Source organism: Oryza sativa, chromosome 2 (genome assembly GCF_034140825.1).
Source record: "Oryza sativa Japonica Group chromosome 2, ASM3414082v1".
In the NCBI taxonomy this organism is placed as follows: Eukaryota; Viridiplantae; Streptophyta; class Magnoliopsida; order Poales; family Poaceae; genus Oryza; species Oryza sativa.
Window position 1 is genome coordinate 7,339,473 of NC_089036.1, and position 14,964 is coordinate 7,354,436.

The 14,964-nt window shown below is 42.9% G+C and overlaps 3 protein-coding genes and 1 long non-coding RNA gene across 4 annotated transcripts; 3 read left to right on the plus strand and 1 right to left on the minus strand.

Annotated features, from left to right (window-relative positions):
- The first annotated feature begins 1,656 nt into the window (after positions 1 to 1,656).
- On the plus strand, positions 1,657 to 4,678 carry LOC4328803 (protein phosphatase 1 regulatory inhibitor subunit PPP1R7 homolog). The gene is made up of 6 exons (XM_015767509.3): positions 1,657 to 2,015; positions 2,601 to 2,831; positions 2,942 to 3,088; positions 3,171 to 3,313; positions 3,436 to 3,550; positions 4,109 to 4,678. The coding sequence occupies exons 1-6, from the start codon at positions 1,731 to 1,733 to the stop codon at positions 4,187 to 4,189; spliced, it is 1,002 nt and encodes a 333-aa protein (XP_015622995.1). The 5' UTR covers positions 1,657 to 1,730; the 3' UTR covers positions 4,190 to 4,678.
- Positions 4,679 to 6,697: 2,019 nt separating this feature from the next.
- Positions 6,698 to 9,646, plus strand: LOC4328804 (uncharacterized). The gene has a single exon (XM_026023346.2). The coding sequence runs from the start codon at positions 6,784 to 6,786 to the stop codon at positions 7,840 to 7,842; it is 1,059 nt and encodes a 352-aa protein (XP_025879131.1). The 5' UTR covers positions 6,698 to 6,783; the 3' UTR covers positions 7,843 to 9,646.
- Positions 9,166 to 10,444, minus strand: LOC9270481 (protodermal factor 1). Its single transcript, XM_015772091.3, has 3 exons — positions 10,263 to 10,444; positions 9,732 to 9,954; positions 9,166 to 9,646 (listed from the first exon to the last, which is right to left on the minus strand). The coding sequence occupies exons 1-3, from the start codon at positions 10,375 to 10,377 to the stop codon at positions 9,325 to 9,327; spliced, it is 660 nt and encodes a 219-aa protein (XP_015627577.1). The 5' UTR covers positions 10,378 to 10,444; the 3' UTR covers positions 9,166 to 9,324.
- Positions 10,445 to 10,644: 200 nt separating this feature from the next.
- On the plus strand, positions 10,645 to 12,022 carry LOC112936081 (uncharacterized). The gene is made up of 3 exons (XR_010739283.1): positions 10,645 to 10,848; positions 11,328 to 11,406; positions 11,664 to 12,022. It is a non-coding gene; the product is annotated as an uncharacterized lncRNA (long non-coding RNA).
- The last annotated feature ends 2,942 nt before the right edge of the window (positions 12,023 to 14,964 follow it).

A 14,964-nucleotide genomic window follows, 5' to 3' on the forward strand; every position in this document is an offset into this window, starting at 1 on the left:
GAATAAGTCTGCTTTGCTTCCCTCAACTCATACTGGTTGAATCGCATCCCTCAACTGCATAACCGGATATAACTCATCCCTAACTTTCAAAACCATAGCAAATCGACTCTTCGGGTGTTCCGGAGGCGGTTTCATCCTACGTAACACTTATATGGTGGGTTGACTTGATCTTTGGCGCTTACATGACACTAAAATTAAAATAAACATAAATGGGACCACATGTCAGTGAGTAAACACAATAAAAACAAATTCCGGGCCCACGTGTCAGCTACCTTTTCTCTCTCTCAGGTGGATGGCAGCGACTGGCACTCCGGCAGACGGCAGTGGATGGCGTCGGCAACGGCGAGACAGAGCACGGCAGAGTTCGACGGCTAGGCCAGCAGGGCCGGCGGATGAGCTCTCCGCAGCAGACGGCGCGCAAGCGCTGCTACGTCAATCTCGGCAAAGGGGACGACTCCGCACGCCGGCTTAGTTCCCTCCCGTCCTTGCTGGCTCCCCACACCGCCGCCTCCTTTCCTTTGTTCTCCTTCCCAACACTGACCTCGTCCTCCGCCTCCACCTTGACCCCTTGCCCCGATTACAATGTGGATTTCGACACCAGCGAGGATCACCGCCCCTCCATCAACCTCCACGTCTCCTCCACCTCCCTGCTTCGCTCCCGCCACTTCGCTACTCTCCTCTCCGACCGCTGAAGCCCGACGCAGCCACCTCTCCCTCGCCGTGTCTACTCCGTACTCCGTGGGGAGGGATGAGAGGAGGAGGTGAGGACAGGGATGAGGCAGCGGAGGAGGGCACGCGGGAGGGAAGGCGGCGGTGGGAAGGGAGAAGAGGGTGAAGGGAAAGACGGGGATGAGGCACCGGCGGAGGGGCGCGGGAGGGGAGGCGGCGGCGAGGCTTCCTCACCTCTACTCTCTCTCTCTCTACTCCCACTGTCTTGCTGCTCCCGCCGGTCCACCGCTTCGCCGAGCTCCTGGCTGCCGACACCAACACCGTCGACGCTGCCATCAACCTGGACGTCGCCATCAACGCGGCGGGGAGGGAGAGGAGAGGAGGCGGCGGTGAGGGCGCGGATGTGGAGGTGGCGACGAGGAGAGGAGGTGTCGCCGTTCCCGTTGTTCTGCTGCCTCGAGCCCCGCCCCGCCATCCTACTGCTCCTACTGCTCTATCGAGTTCCCGCCCCCCCTTCCGCGCTCCTGTCGTCATACTGCTCCCGTCGAGCTCTCACCGCCCCGATGCTCACTCCATCTTGATCAACGCCGAGTATAAAGAGGGAAGAGGGAGGAGTTGAGTAACTGACACGTGGCCTAAATTTTATTTTTATTTAGGTTTGTTTTTATTTTAGTGCCACGTAAGCGACACGTCGATGCCACATGGGATGTAAACCAAGTTAACCCCCCACGTAAGTGCCACATAGGATGAAATCACCTCCAAAACTGCTGGGGGAGTCAATTTGCAACGGTTTTGTGAGTTAGAGGATAGGTTATACCCGGTTTTGCGGTTGAGGGTGCATTTCAACTGGCGCATGAGTTGAGGGAAGCCATGTAGACTTATTCTTATTAGATTCCGATATGGGCCACTGGGCCTAGCCTTTCGATTTCGAGCCCAAACTAGGCCCATCCACTTGCAATATCTCTCTTTCTCGCTCGCTCTCGCGTCGCGTGTGCTTCTTTCTCGCCTTCTTCAGTCCGCGGCGTTGTTCCAGAAGCTTCTGGAAAGTCGGGGAAACCCCCATGGCGTCCGGCGATCCGGTGGACGCGCCGGCGGCGGCGGCGGAGTCGATGGAGGTGGAGGCGGACCAGTGCCTCGACCTGACGAGCTGCCAGCTGCACGATCTGAGCGAGGTGGAGATCCCGCCCACCCTGGAGGAGCTCGAACTCACGGCGAACCGCCTCGCCGCCGTCGACCCCCGCATCGGCCGCCTCCCGGGCCTCCGCAAGCTCTCCTTCCGCCAGAACCTCCTCGACGACGCCGCCGTCGCGCCCCTCTCCACCTGGGCCGACATCGCTGGGCTGCAGGTGGTTGTGATTTCCGTCTCTCTATTTGGGAATCTAGGGATTTAGGAATGTGTGGTTGCGCCAGTCCTTTTGGGGCTCGTGCGATCGTAATAATGCTCTTGTTTACCCAATTATAAGCTTGTGTAAACCATTTCTGCTATTTCTTTTATTAAAGCAACAACCTTTTTTTGTTGCAGTTACATCATGACACAGAGGATTTCTGTAAGAAAAGAACTCTATAAATTGTGCCTTTAGATATACTTGGTTAGGTAAATATGTATACCGTATACATATTGAGGTGATCAATTCGGCCATGTTTCCTTGTTTCAACCAGTAACAAGTACAGGTAGCTAGAGTAAACTACATCTATATGAAAAAAAATTATATGATTTAGAAATGGTGTATGACTTGTCCACATTACATCTATCCTGAAAATACAAACAGACCTAACATGTTATACTAAATACATTTATCGTGGTTTCAAAGTGATTAATCGCATAAAGTTTTTTCTTCAACTTGGTATTACTTCTCCAATGTCACAGTGCGGAATTCATGTGTTGTCAAAATAATTTGATAATAATATCTGAAAAACATCCCCTGTTTCAGGAGTTGGTCTTTAGAGATAACAAACTTACAACGATTCCTGATGCCAGCATCTTCAAAGGCCTTCTGGTCTTTGATGTATCTTTCAATGAGATATCTTCCTTAAAGGGGCTGTCCAAGGTTTCCAGCACACTGAAGGAACTCTATGTTTCAAAGAATGAAGTTGCAAAGATGGAGGAACTCGAACACTTTCATGCATTACAAATTCTTGAACTTGGTAGCAACAGATTGAGGGTAAGCAGTTTGCAGTGCATTTTAAGTTCCACCAGCCAGTCAAGTTAGTCAGATTTGATGTATAATGATGCATTGTGTACATGCATTCTTACTTATCTACTGAATTTCAGGTGATGGAAAATCTAGAAACCTTGGCAAATCTGCAGGAGCTATGGCTGGGAAGAAATCGAATAAAGACAATCAACCTATGTAGTTTGAAAGCAATAAAAAAATTAAGCTTGCAAAGCAACAGACTGACTTCAATGAATGGGTTACAAGTACTGTGACATTACTTTCTCTCATCCCCTGATTTTCTTGTGAAGCGCTACTTGATAACCAGTCCATTGTTCTCTTATTCAGGAATGTATTGCACTAGAGGAACTATACCTCAGTCATAATGGAATACAAAAGATGGAGGGTCTCTCTACCTTGCAGAACCTTCGTGTTTTAGATGTTTCATCCAACAAGCTAACTGCTATCGAAGATGTTGAAACCTTAAGCAGGTAACACTGTTTACACTTAGCAGATTGCTTCTCACCCTCGGAGACAAAAAAAAAAAAAGTAAACAGCATAACCAAAAAATTGGTTCTGACTCCTTTCGGTACCATCCTCACTGGCCATGCAGGTTGGAGGACTTGTGGTTGAATGACAACCAAATACCATCACTAGATGGGATAGAATCTGCTTTGGCTAGTTCACGGGAGAAGCTGACTACCATATATCTTGAGCGGAATCCTTGCGTAAGTACTGCAATTCTTATGTAGTTAGTCATCAACTGTTCTTGTAAATTGAAATTTGGTAATAATCTGAAAGATGAACAGAACTGGGAATAAGCAAGGAGCCTTCTCCACGCAGGGCCAAGATAACACAATCGTATTACTATATTTGCTCCCCAGCTTCTGATGAATTTAACCACATATGATTCATCAACTGTGAAAGCCTTTCATCATTTAGTGGCTTCCAAACAACTCCATTTATTTTATTTTGAATGGAAAGTTACATCAGAGTGTCGTCATTGCTTGAATTTGCATTCATCCTTGATTTCCCACGAATCTTTGTAATCGTGCTACAGTTGAAATTTAACTACCAACAATTTGTTTATCGAAGTACAAACATAATAGCTAGGATGTTATTGAGCTTGAATAGTCTGTACTATAAACTCTGTTATGCTAGTCAGATTAGACAAAATAATTTCTGTTGGTTTTTAAGAAATGCATGTACATTCCATGTATATTTACTATTGTCCAGTGCTATGTTGAGATTGAATTGTCATTGCCTATGTCTTTTCATTTTTGCAGGCAAAAGCTCCAAACTATTCATCCACGTTGAAGACAATATTTCCAAATCTTGAGCAACTCGATTCAGATATGCTAGCATGAAACTGATGTCCTTCTGTGAAGATAGGGAAGACACTCCTGGAGTAGCTCTACTAGCGTTGTTTTTTCTAACAATCAAAGCGTGAGAAGCCTTCCAGTTCAAGAACAAGTAATAATAAACCATGGATGAAGCAATGCAACATTATTGTGCTCAATATCTAAATTGCTTCACCTTTTTTTCCTGCTCCATGTTCTGATGCTGTTACTGGATGGATCATCGTGGGCTTGTCTTTGTCAAACTATACTCCCATATACAGAGATCAAGGAAGGTGAGTTAGAGAGGTAGAGCGTGTGGGACTGAATGATAAACCAATAAAACCTAGCGAACTGATGTTTTTGACAGATGATGTTGCATTTGACTATTCTGTCACAGGATGTTGCATTTGATATTACCTGTACTATGTTGACATGTATGCTATTGCATTTGCTGTAGATGTCTGAGATTGATTCAAGTTTATGAAAGCAGCACACATTTGAATGTTTATGGCTTAACTTATAAGCATGTGCAACCGTTCCGGTTATTCTGGTTGCTGTCATATGCAGTAAAGTTTTATTCATGATGAATCTATCAACCTATTTGTTCCTCCCTCTCTACCAGGAGATTATCGTCCACTCCGTGTTCTTGTTCGTTCCATCTTGTGAGAAACAATGACCATTAAGAATTCTCTTCGGGGCTAAGTAAACTTGATTTTCTTTTAAATTTGGGTTGTGTTTAGTTCACACCAAAATTGGAAGTTTGGTTGAAATTGAAATGATGTGACGAAAAAGTTGGAAGTTTATGTGTGTAAGAAAGTTTTGATGTGATGAAAAAGTTGGAAGTTTGAAGAATTATTTTAGAACTAAACTTGGCCTTGGTGACAGAAGGCGCCGCTGCGACCGCCAACGGCAGGATGGGGTTGTCGGCATCGAGAGAAACCATCACGGCGTCACCTCCTCGTCCTAGTCAAGCGCCAGGATGAACCGAACTGCTAAAAGATAAAAGAAAATTTAGAAGCCTTGATCAGACACTAGATAAATTTTCTAAAGATAAAAGAAAAGCTACTAAATCTTATCTAATCAATAGATATAACTAAACTACTATGCTGTGATGTTGATAATTTCTCTTTGTACTTAGTCTCTTCTAGATAAACTTTTATTGGTTATTTGATCTCTTTTTTTTTTTTTACCGAATTCACTAAAGAACCTTACCAAAATTTGACATTAACAGACGTTTGCGATGGAGGAGGGATGGGGATTGGACGATGGCTCCAGTGGCCCAACCAACCGCTTTCTCCGTTATTCTCTCCGAGCTATAGCAGTGGCCTCGTGTCTCCACCATCGATCGAGGTGGGGGATGTAGCCGAGGTTGGATGCGTCAGCGGCACTGCGGAGCTTGAGAGGATAGGTGGTGTCATCGTTGGAGTTCGTCGCTGACGCTGAGTTGCTTCCCAATCCCACGCGACGCCAACGACAAGGGAACAATAGGTGAAGAGGCGCGGGGTGCTGTCGCGAGGTAGTACAAGGCCTCACGCAGCAGATTGGAGGGAGGGAGGGAGGAGAGTGCCTCGGTAGCGAGTTAGGGAGAGGATGGGGGTGGAGGAAAGGCCGCTGCCATCAAGATAGTTCCTCCACGGCGATCTCGTTCTTTCGTGTTGTACCTGCTCTGCCTTGCGGTGGACGCGATGCAACAAACCCGGGTCCATATCCCCTAGAGTTGGCTTCAACTCCACCTGGTAGATTTAGGCTAATCTCAGCCATTATTTGTCACCTACCGGTGAGATTAAATCAGTACACCTCAACATATCCTTAATTTGTTTCTCCATTCTCTGATCTTATCTTTTTTAGTATAAACAAGTCCTCTACCATCGGCTCTATCTACTAGCTGTACAGCAGCATCAAGGAGCTTGGTGTAATGTATAAGGCTTTGCTTATAGTGAGCTCGCCCAGTTTCCACCATCGCAAGATCCTGTCCATGTTCATCATCTACATGACTACAATACCACTCTTCTAAAAAAGTTCATGTTGGTCAATTAATTGGGGGAGGAAGAAGAATACATTTATTTTATTTTCTGTTTTTTGAGAGCTTTATTTTATTTTCCTGATTATGTTGGAAATTGATTAGTTGAAAAGAAACATCCAAATCTACATCAATGAAGAGAGTCAATTAGGATCTCAACCATAGGAATAAAATGATGGCCGAGATTTACTAAAATCCAGGTGGAGTTGATGCCAACTCTAGGGGATCTGAACCCAACAAACTCTATGCCAGCAGCTGCACCTTGTACCGCTCCTAGAGCCCGAGGCGGCACTGTCCTCCCCCGGCTTGGGAGTTGGGACTTGGGAGTAGGTCTCATGAATCATCCCTTGCGCGTCACTAGTTAAGTGAGTAAAAGTGAACTTATTCCATAGTCGTGTACGGGCCATAACTATTATGGGCCGCCCAAGCAGGCGTAGAGGAGATGACGGCCCATTTGAGTTCGTTCGTTCTTCCTCCTCCTGATGAAGTCAACAGGTGGAGAAAAGTCAACTTTTAATCTCGGGCTCTAATCCATCCGAGCTTAAGATCTCTCTCTCCATTAGCGCCGCCGCCGCCGCCGCCGCCAAAAATCGCCGGCGAAATGGACGCCTTCCTCGCCGGAATCCCGCAGCTCCGCAGGCCGGCGGCGCTGATCGCGTCGTGCTGCGCGCTGGTCCTCCTCGCCACCGTCCTCCTCCTCCCGCGCGCTCCTCCCGCCGCCCCGGAGCAGCTTGCCTCCGCCGCCGCCGCCGCCGCCGTCCGCCTCGACGCGAGGGTCGAGCGGAGGAGCGGCAACGAGGTGCTGTGGCAGCTGCCGCCGCCGACGACGCCTCCCCGCGCCGCGGTGTTCGTGGCCCCGGGGTGCACCATCCGCGCCACCGACTTCTTCGACGCCTCGCCGGGGTGCCCGCGCTGCGCGGGGCTCCCCGAGGAGCGCCGCTTCACGCGCGAGGCGCTCCGCCGCGGGTACGCCGTGCTCGCGGTGTCCAGCCGCGCGGAGTGCTGGTCCCTCGACACCGGGGACGGGGGCGAGCTCGCCGCCGTGGAGTCCATCATCGAGTGGTGGGTCAAGGAGAGGCACCCCAACCAGCTCGCCGGCCTCCCGCTCGTCGGGATCGGCGCCTCTTCAGGCGGGTACTTCCTCTCCGCGCTGGCGGCGAGGGTCAGGTTCAGCAGCGTCGCAATCATGATCGCCGAGGGCGTGTTCGCCACGATGGAGGAGATCCCGGCGAGGTACCCGCCGGCGCTGTTCGTGCAAATGCCCAAGGACGGCGAGAGGGCGCGGGAGGTGGCGGCGAGCATGGGCAAGCTCAGAGGGAGCCGCGTCAGCGTGCGGGAGATCCAATGCGGCGAGTTCGCCGTGAGCGCCCAGTTCTTGGCGGCGAGGATACCCGGGTTGACCCTCGCCGTCGCCGATGGGCTGGTCGATGTGCTTCGCCGGAAGGGGTTCGTGGATGAGAAGGGGTTTCTGAAGAATGACGGGAGGAGCACGCCGTGGAAGAAGGCGGCGGAGGAGGCGAAGATCTTGCCGGAGGAATTCCGGCTGGAGAGGCATGTCACGGAGGAGCTGAATCTTGCATATGCGTACCATGAGTTTACCAGCCTCAAGAATGGGGAAATCTTCGACTGGTTTGAGTCGCATATGGATCATAAGAGCTGAAAGTGTTCTAGTGGCAATGCTACTGAAACTGATTTGAAGCGAGCAATTCGATGGTGGATCCAGCTGATGCTTCTGATTTTGAGGAATGGAATGCACAATCATTGATTCAAGAGAGATGGGAAGATGGAGGAAAACCTCGTAAGGCTTCTTCTCGCAGTTTACCGTTCACAATGCCCACTTGTAGTTTCTAATACAATTACGTTCCATTCTTCCATTGTTGTTGTTGATGTAACAGGCGTTTTATTACCATTGTATCTTGTAACAGAGGAATTACTTCAATCCACAGAAAAATGATAAAGATGCCGAACAATTGGTCCATGCAGAGCAAATGTTTTCATACCCAGTCACAAAGCAAAGACATGCAAAGCATTTTTGTGTTCTCTAACAAAATATTCTAGTGCAATAGTGTCTATACTGAAAATATAGGATTTTGCAGTTATCTTGTTAAGGAAGTATCTCACGTTCCTGTTGAATATAACTCCATTGGGTACCATGTTCAGTTAATCATCACAAAGATATTGATGGGCACTTTGTCTCTTCCAAGTAAATCGTAACATTGTCTTGCAAATACAATCCTTGGCTCCTTGCAGGTTCTTGTTTACTCTGTTACTTGAAGCACTATTTTACACAGAAGTGCACATTTCAATTTCATCAATAAATTAACAATTAGCTGAGCAATCTGCAAAGTTTGCTTAAATTATTTATCAATGCCAATATGCTTGTATTTTATTGTTTTATTGTATTGCCTCCATGGATATACTGGATGTGTTTGTTTTGCTTCCATTCTCTAGTGCTCTACCAAAATTTTGGCAATAAACCAAACACCCTAACTTTACCAAAATTTTGGTAGCACCTATGTTTTGGCTTGCCAATATTTTTGTTGGTTTACATTGGCTATAAACCAAGCAGATCCATCCATCTTGATGCTAAAGCATCACCAATTCACCAGTAACTTTTCCTTCAATAAGTGACCCTTCTTTTTGTCATAAATTTTCTATATCATTCTCCATTCAATTTTAGCCATCTTATTTCGTTTTTGGTTTTGTTAATGTAATTTATCTTTGCCGAATTATTGTTGGGTATATTAGGAAAGATCAGAATATTGGAATTTTCTGATAGAGGTTTCACTCTTCAAGATCAATGAACCAGACTACCAGAGGTACTCCTCAGCCATGTACTTTTAGGCCCAGCTATTGTTACACTTCTTTGTCAGTGTAAAACCAAGAAACAGACAGCGCTACAGCAGTCACAAATATCTCATAGTTATGGTGTGATCTTGTGACTACGCTATAGCTTGCTTTTATAGGTCACCAAAGCAAAATCTTGCAGTGCCATCTGTGATGGATTTATAAAAATCAAATATCTTAGATGGTGGTATTACATTGCAAACCAAAAGAATACAATGGATTTATCAAACAGCAAGATTACATCAATGAAGAAACACATAGGAGCAAATAATTTAGCCAGGAAACACCTCTTGAACTAGTAGTGATAATCATTTGCCTTCTTGAAGATCTCAGCCTGGGAAGAAGCAGCGCCATCAGAGGTCATGGCCACGACGATGCAATCCTTAACCTGTTGGGTGGTAAAAGGGAATTTCTTGTTCACAATGGAGTTGAGGTATGCAGCTGCTCCCTCGCGGAGCAGAGCACCAGTACCATCAGTTCCAGTGTTTGAAAGTGCATCATGAAGATTTTCTAGCTTCTTGCCAGTGATCAAACTGCAAGCAGTACCGAGTGTCTTGCCAATGTCGCCAAGGGACCCAATAGCTGAGATGATAACATCTGGATGGTTCTTCCAGTAACTGTAATTTTAGGAAAAAAGTAAAACCATTTTAGACTTTGTTCTTTGTGATATTTGATAATGTGAACTCATATACTGGCTCTTACTCGCAGGATCCACAGAAATCATGCTTTGTCGGAACTTCAGGGACATCAGGTGTGCTGGGGGTGCTTGGTGTCGTGCCGTAAGATGGTGTTGGTGTAGTGCCGTAAGATGGTGTTGGTGTAGTGCCATAAGATGGTGTTGGTGTAGAGCCGTAAGCTGGTGTTGGGGTTGGTGTTGGTTTGTAACCACCATCTGATCCATATGATGGAGTTGGGGAGCCACCATCTGGTAACATATACAATATCACATCTGTTATAACTGTTAATTCTGAAAGACATAAAAAACAGTATGGCATATCCTTGCTGTCCTGTAATATGGTCAAACAAATGTGATATACCGTACCTTATAGTACATCCGAGTTAACAGTGAGTTAGCACTACATTCTTAGTTGCTCTGCATAATTTAGTTATTTTGTATTTGCATTTACTAACTAGATGCTATATGCAGTGTTCTTTAACATCGCCACATCAACCACGTTAGATACAATATAATAATGGCATATTGCACAGAAGGTATGGGGGATAGAAAAATACACTGAGTAGTAGAAGAGTAGGTCTTCTGTTCAGACAACTCTCCCAGGCTCCTGCATGAGCTCAGAGAAAGGAGCCCCACCAGGACACCACTGATCAGAAGAACCTTGCTACTCATCTTGGCTCTCAGTATCTGCAGAGAAGACAGAATGGATGACTGAACTGGTTGAGGTGCTTGAGCTGATGAACTGAATTGCCTTTGTGCGCCTATATATACATGCGAAAGATGCTCTACAGTTCCATTGACACTGTTAGTAGTTGTCTATCATTTAATGGTTTGATTCGTCCAGCTAGTTCAGCATGACGGTGATCTGCTCGCTTTCAATTCACATGATGAAGCTTCCATTGTGAGTTCTTTAACTCAAATCTGTGTCCAAATTTGTAGGTTAGAGCGAGGCCATGGCACTTTTAGCTTCCATGGATATTGGCAGTCTTCTTTCCATGCAGAATGGATTTCCTCCCCGAAAGTCTGCTGATTTAATGGGGATCGGTGCTTGCCACCTACTCAGTACACTTAACCATGCCTCGAGCTGGATTTCATGCTGTGGTGGCAAAATTGAATTTCTCAATTTAATGGAAGCACAGTATGGTAAGATTCCCTGGCCCAGTTGTTATGTGGAAGCACCAAATTTGATTTTACAATTGTTTTTGTGTAAAAAGCGATGCTTTGGTCTAATTCCGCTTGTTAATTCTTGTAAGTTTCTTGGAACTGATTTGTGCCGCAGTCTTTCATGCTATACATTATCAGCACATTACATTACAGAATTGTGCTGCAAAGTTTTCGAGTTTTTCTGATCTATCTGGCTGCTTCTAGCTAGCGTTAGTTTACTTGGTATGCTGTAGACCTTGTGCTGTTAGTTTTTTTTAATTGAAAACATTTCTGTTTTAGTTACAAACAGACCTTGCTGCTCTTAAATAAAAAATATATATAGCAATTAGTGTAATGCTGCTGCAGTCATTCATCAATATCGCACCTGCGATTTCATCATGCTATCCATCACTCACATTTTCGTCCCTCCTATAAACAAAACTCCTACTCCTTAATCTTGACAGCGTCTGACATTGCAGATGAAATGGAGCTATGCATGTGTGATCTCCTGTCAAGAATTACTTACAATGACCACAAAAAAAGGCAGAAAATTACCAGGTAATGACTAGTAGCCTGCATCCAACTGTCTATTGCCCTTAACTTCTGGAACAGTCGAACTCTCTGAAACCATACGTACATACTCCCTCCATTTCACAATATAAGTCATTCTAACATTTCCTACATTTATATTGATGTTAATGAATCTAGACAAATATATATATCTAGATTCATTAATATCAATATAAATGTGAAAAATGGTAGAATGACTTGCATTGTGAAACGGAAGAAGTATGGGACTGAACTAACCGTTACAGTTGCAGCTGAGCAGGACCAGGCCAGGAGATAATAGAGGAATGGTTGAAGATACCAGCAACGGCTGTACTTGCGCAAGATGTGATTGGCCCTGGGGCTGAAACTCCATGTGATCCGTCGTGCATTTGCTGGATATCACTGTGTGTCTGAGTGGCTGCCTTTAATTTTCCGAAGGGCAGAGTTACTTTGGTGATTGTTGGGCCCCTGAAAGCTGGGCTAGCACATAGTATTTCTGTTGGCACAGTCCTAATACTCGACCTAAGATGTTTTACATAGGATTAAATGAGCTAGCCGCCACATAAGATTTTTTATGATTTGGTGAAAGATTTAATGGTGAAAAAAAAAGAAAATAGATTTTGCATTGACTTGGTATTCTACATGACATCCAAGATATGATGAGATATAAGTGATATTAAATCACTGTACTGAATTAGTAGTGTGTGCATATTATCACATCTCTCTCATGGGTTATGGAATAAATAAATCCACAGTGTTGGCTACTGTCTGTAAAATTTACTAGTAACAATATCATTGGGCAGAATTGCATAAACTAATTGATGAAAAAAGAAATAAAGTTGAACCTTAATATCCGGGCCGACTGTCTTCAACGCAACTTTCAAAGTATTTAAATATTATTTCTGAAAGAACCAGCATGGGTAAATAAATTAGAGATGTGATTTATTTACCTATTGTTATAGATCAGATGGATTTTTGCATTTTATACTAAGCATAACTAATTATCTGCAATCAAACTCTTCACTAGCGATGATGGTATGGGTTCAACTTATTTCAGCTTATATTCAAGCTGTTTCTCCCCTACTGTAAATTCAGGTCGTTGTTGATGATACAGTAGTAACTAGTGTTTTGTCGGTGAAGGGACTACTTAATTTCAGGCTATTATGAGCCCATTTTGGTAGCTCCGGCATTTAAAGGAGGCATATTTTGTGTAACTATGCAAGCTACATATGCGCGTGTGATTCACAGGATACTTTAGAAAAACTACTCCCTCCGTATTTTAATATAGGACGCCATTGATTTTTTTTACTAATGTTTGACTATTTGTTTTATTCAAATTTTTTGTGAAAATATGAAAATATTTATGTCATGCTTAAAGAACATTTGATGGTGAATCAAGTCACAATAAAATAAATGATAATTAAGTAAATTTTTTGAATAAGACGAATGGTCAAATAGTGGACGAAAAGTCAACGGCGTCATACATTAAAATATAGAGGTAGTATAATATATTAGAAAGGGAAAAAGATGATGGTCTTATGCTACCTTCTACTTCTATCTGATGTTACCCACAGATGTTACCCATTAACATGTGATTAATTAAGTATTAGCTTAAAAAATTAAAAAAATAATTAATATGATGTTTTAAAATAACTTATATATATATATTTTAAAAAGCATACCGTTTAGCAGTTTAAAAAACGTGTGAGCGAAAAGTAGGAGATGAGTTGGGAAAGAAAGGAGAAAAAACACAACCTTATATGGCTAGCATCACTAGCATATACTTTCTCCTTCCTTCTGTTATATGATACTCCCTCAATCCCAGAATATAAGAAGTTTTATGGTTGGACACGGTTATTAAGAAAGTATGTATAAGTGAGTGGTGGAGGGTTATGATTGGATGAGTAGTGGAAGTAGGTGAGAAAAGTGAATGGTGGAGAGTTGTGATTGGTTAGGAAGAGAATGTTGGTGGAGAAGTTGTTATATTTCAGGACAAGTCCTGAACAAATCCCGAGGACTAAAGGTTGTTATATTTTGGGAAAGAGGGAGTATTGGTTAAGCCTCAAATAAATAAAATCAAAGGGAGTACATAACATGCACATCGGTAGCAAGATTAATGCCCCTAATTATAATGGTATAACCATAATAGGCCTAGTGTTTATGTTTCTAGAGTATAAGAGGGAATTAATATACTCTCTCCATCTTCAAATATTTGTCACGAGATACTATTCATCTTCAAATTTTAATAGTTGATCTTTTTAGAAAAAAGAAATACTTAAAGGAATTTCATTTAATGAAGTACTATACATGTTACATCCTTGCGAAACTTTCGTATATATCATGGTTTAACCATTTAAATCTATTGGTGGTTAAAGTTAGAATTTCACTGGTCAATAGTAACAGTTTTTTCATATATAGTAACAGTTAAAATTCCATATTAACAACCAGCGTATACAGTTAAAAAAAACACTATATATATAGATATATATATATATATATATATATATATATATATATATATATATATATATATATATATATATATATATATATATATATATATATATATATATATATATATATATATATATATATATATATATATATATAGAGACACACACACACGCATGCGTTCGTTTAAGTACAAGCCGGCAAAAACATGCATGTAAACCGACAGGGGTACATTATATTAAGCTTTCTTCAGACTTACTACATGCATACAATCAATTTTGGATGCAGAATATTCTAGCTGGGAATTTGGTAGAAACTGTTTCGATTCATGCTCGTGCAGACTTTTTTAAGTAAAAGCAAAGGGAGTGGCTCCTAGTATTATTTAAAACAGCGGGAATAAATATGAATACAAAAGTAGTAGTAGTTAAGAAAACAAAAATCAATGAGGAAATTAAAGAAAAGGCGAAACCATGCATGCATACTTCATCCATACTCATAAAGGAAGTCGTTTGTTTTAAGTCAAACCTTGGAAATATAAAAATTATATGAATAGATTTACCTTGAAAAATACTTTCATAAAAGTATACATATCACTTTTCAATAAATATTTTTATAGAAATAAGAAGTCAAAGTTGTGTTTTGGAGACCATGTCACTGTCCAAAACAACTTTCTTTACGAGTATGGAGGGAGTACTGGTTAATATAATTGCGTTTGCAGAAAAGTCATTGCAGGGTTTCTCGTACCGGGCCGCAAAGGATTCGGTTAAAACTCTCATGTTTGGCATGCTAAGTTAGTTACTTTTCTATGTAGAACAAAATAATTTCTCAAGAATGTACTACTTATTATGAGTATCAATATAATTCCCTTTTTATCTAGTAGAAAACGGTTAACAGAATCGAAGTGTACAAAAACAGAGAATGCTGATCTTTCCCAAATTCTGAAAGATCCTTGTTTGGTGTTTCCGATGGACCAGGATCGTCCTATTGTTGATTAAGGTTGTTGCACGAGTTCACCAGATGCTTGCGAAGATTATACAGTCTCAATGTCTCATCAACTGAAACTCTCTGAAAACGGCTCTGTTTTTTTACTTTCCTTCTTTAACGAGTGGATTTGAC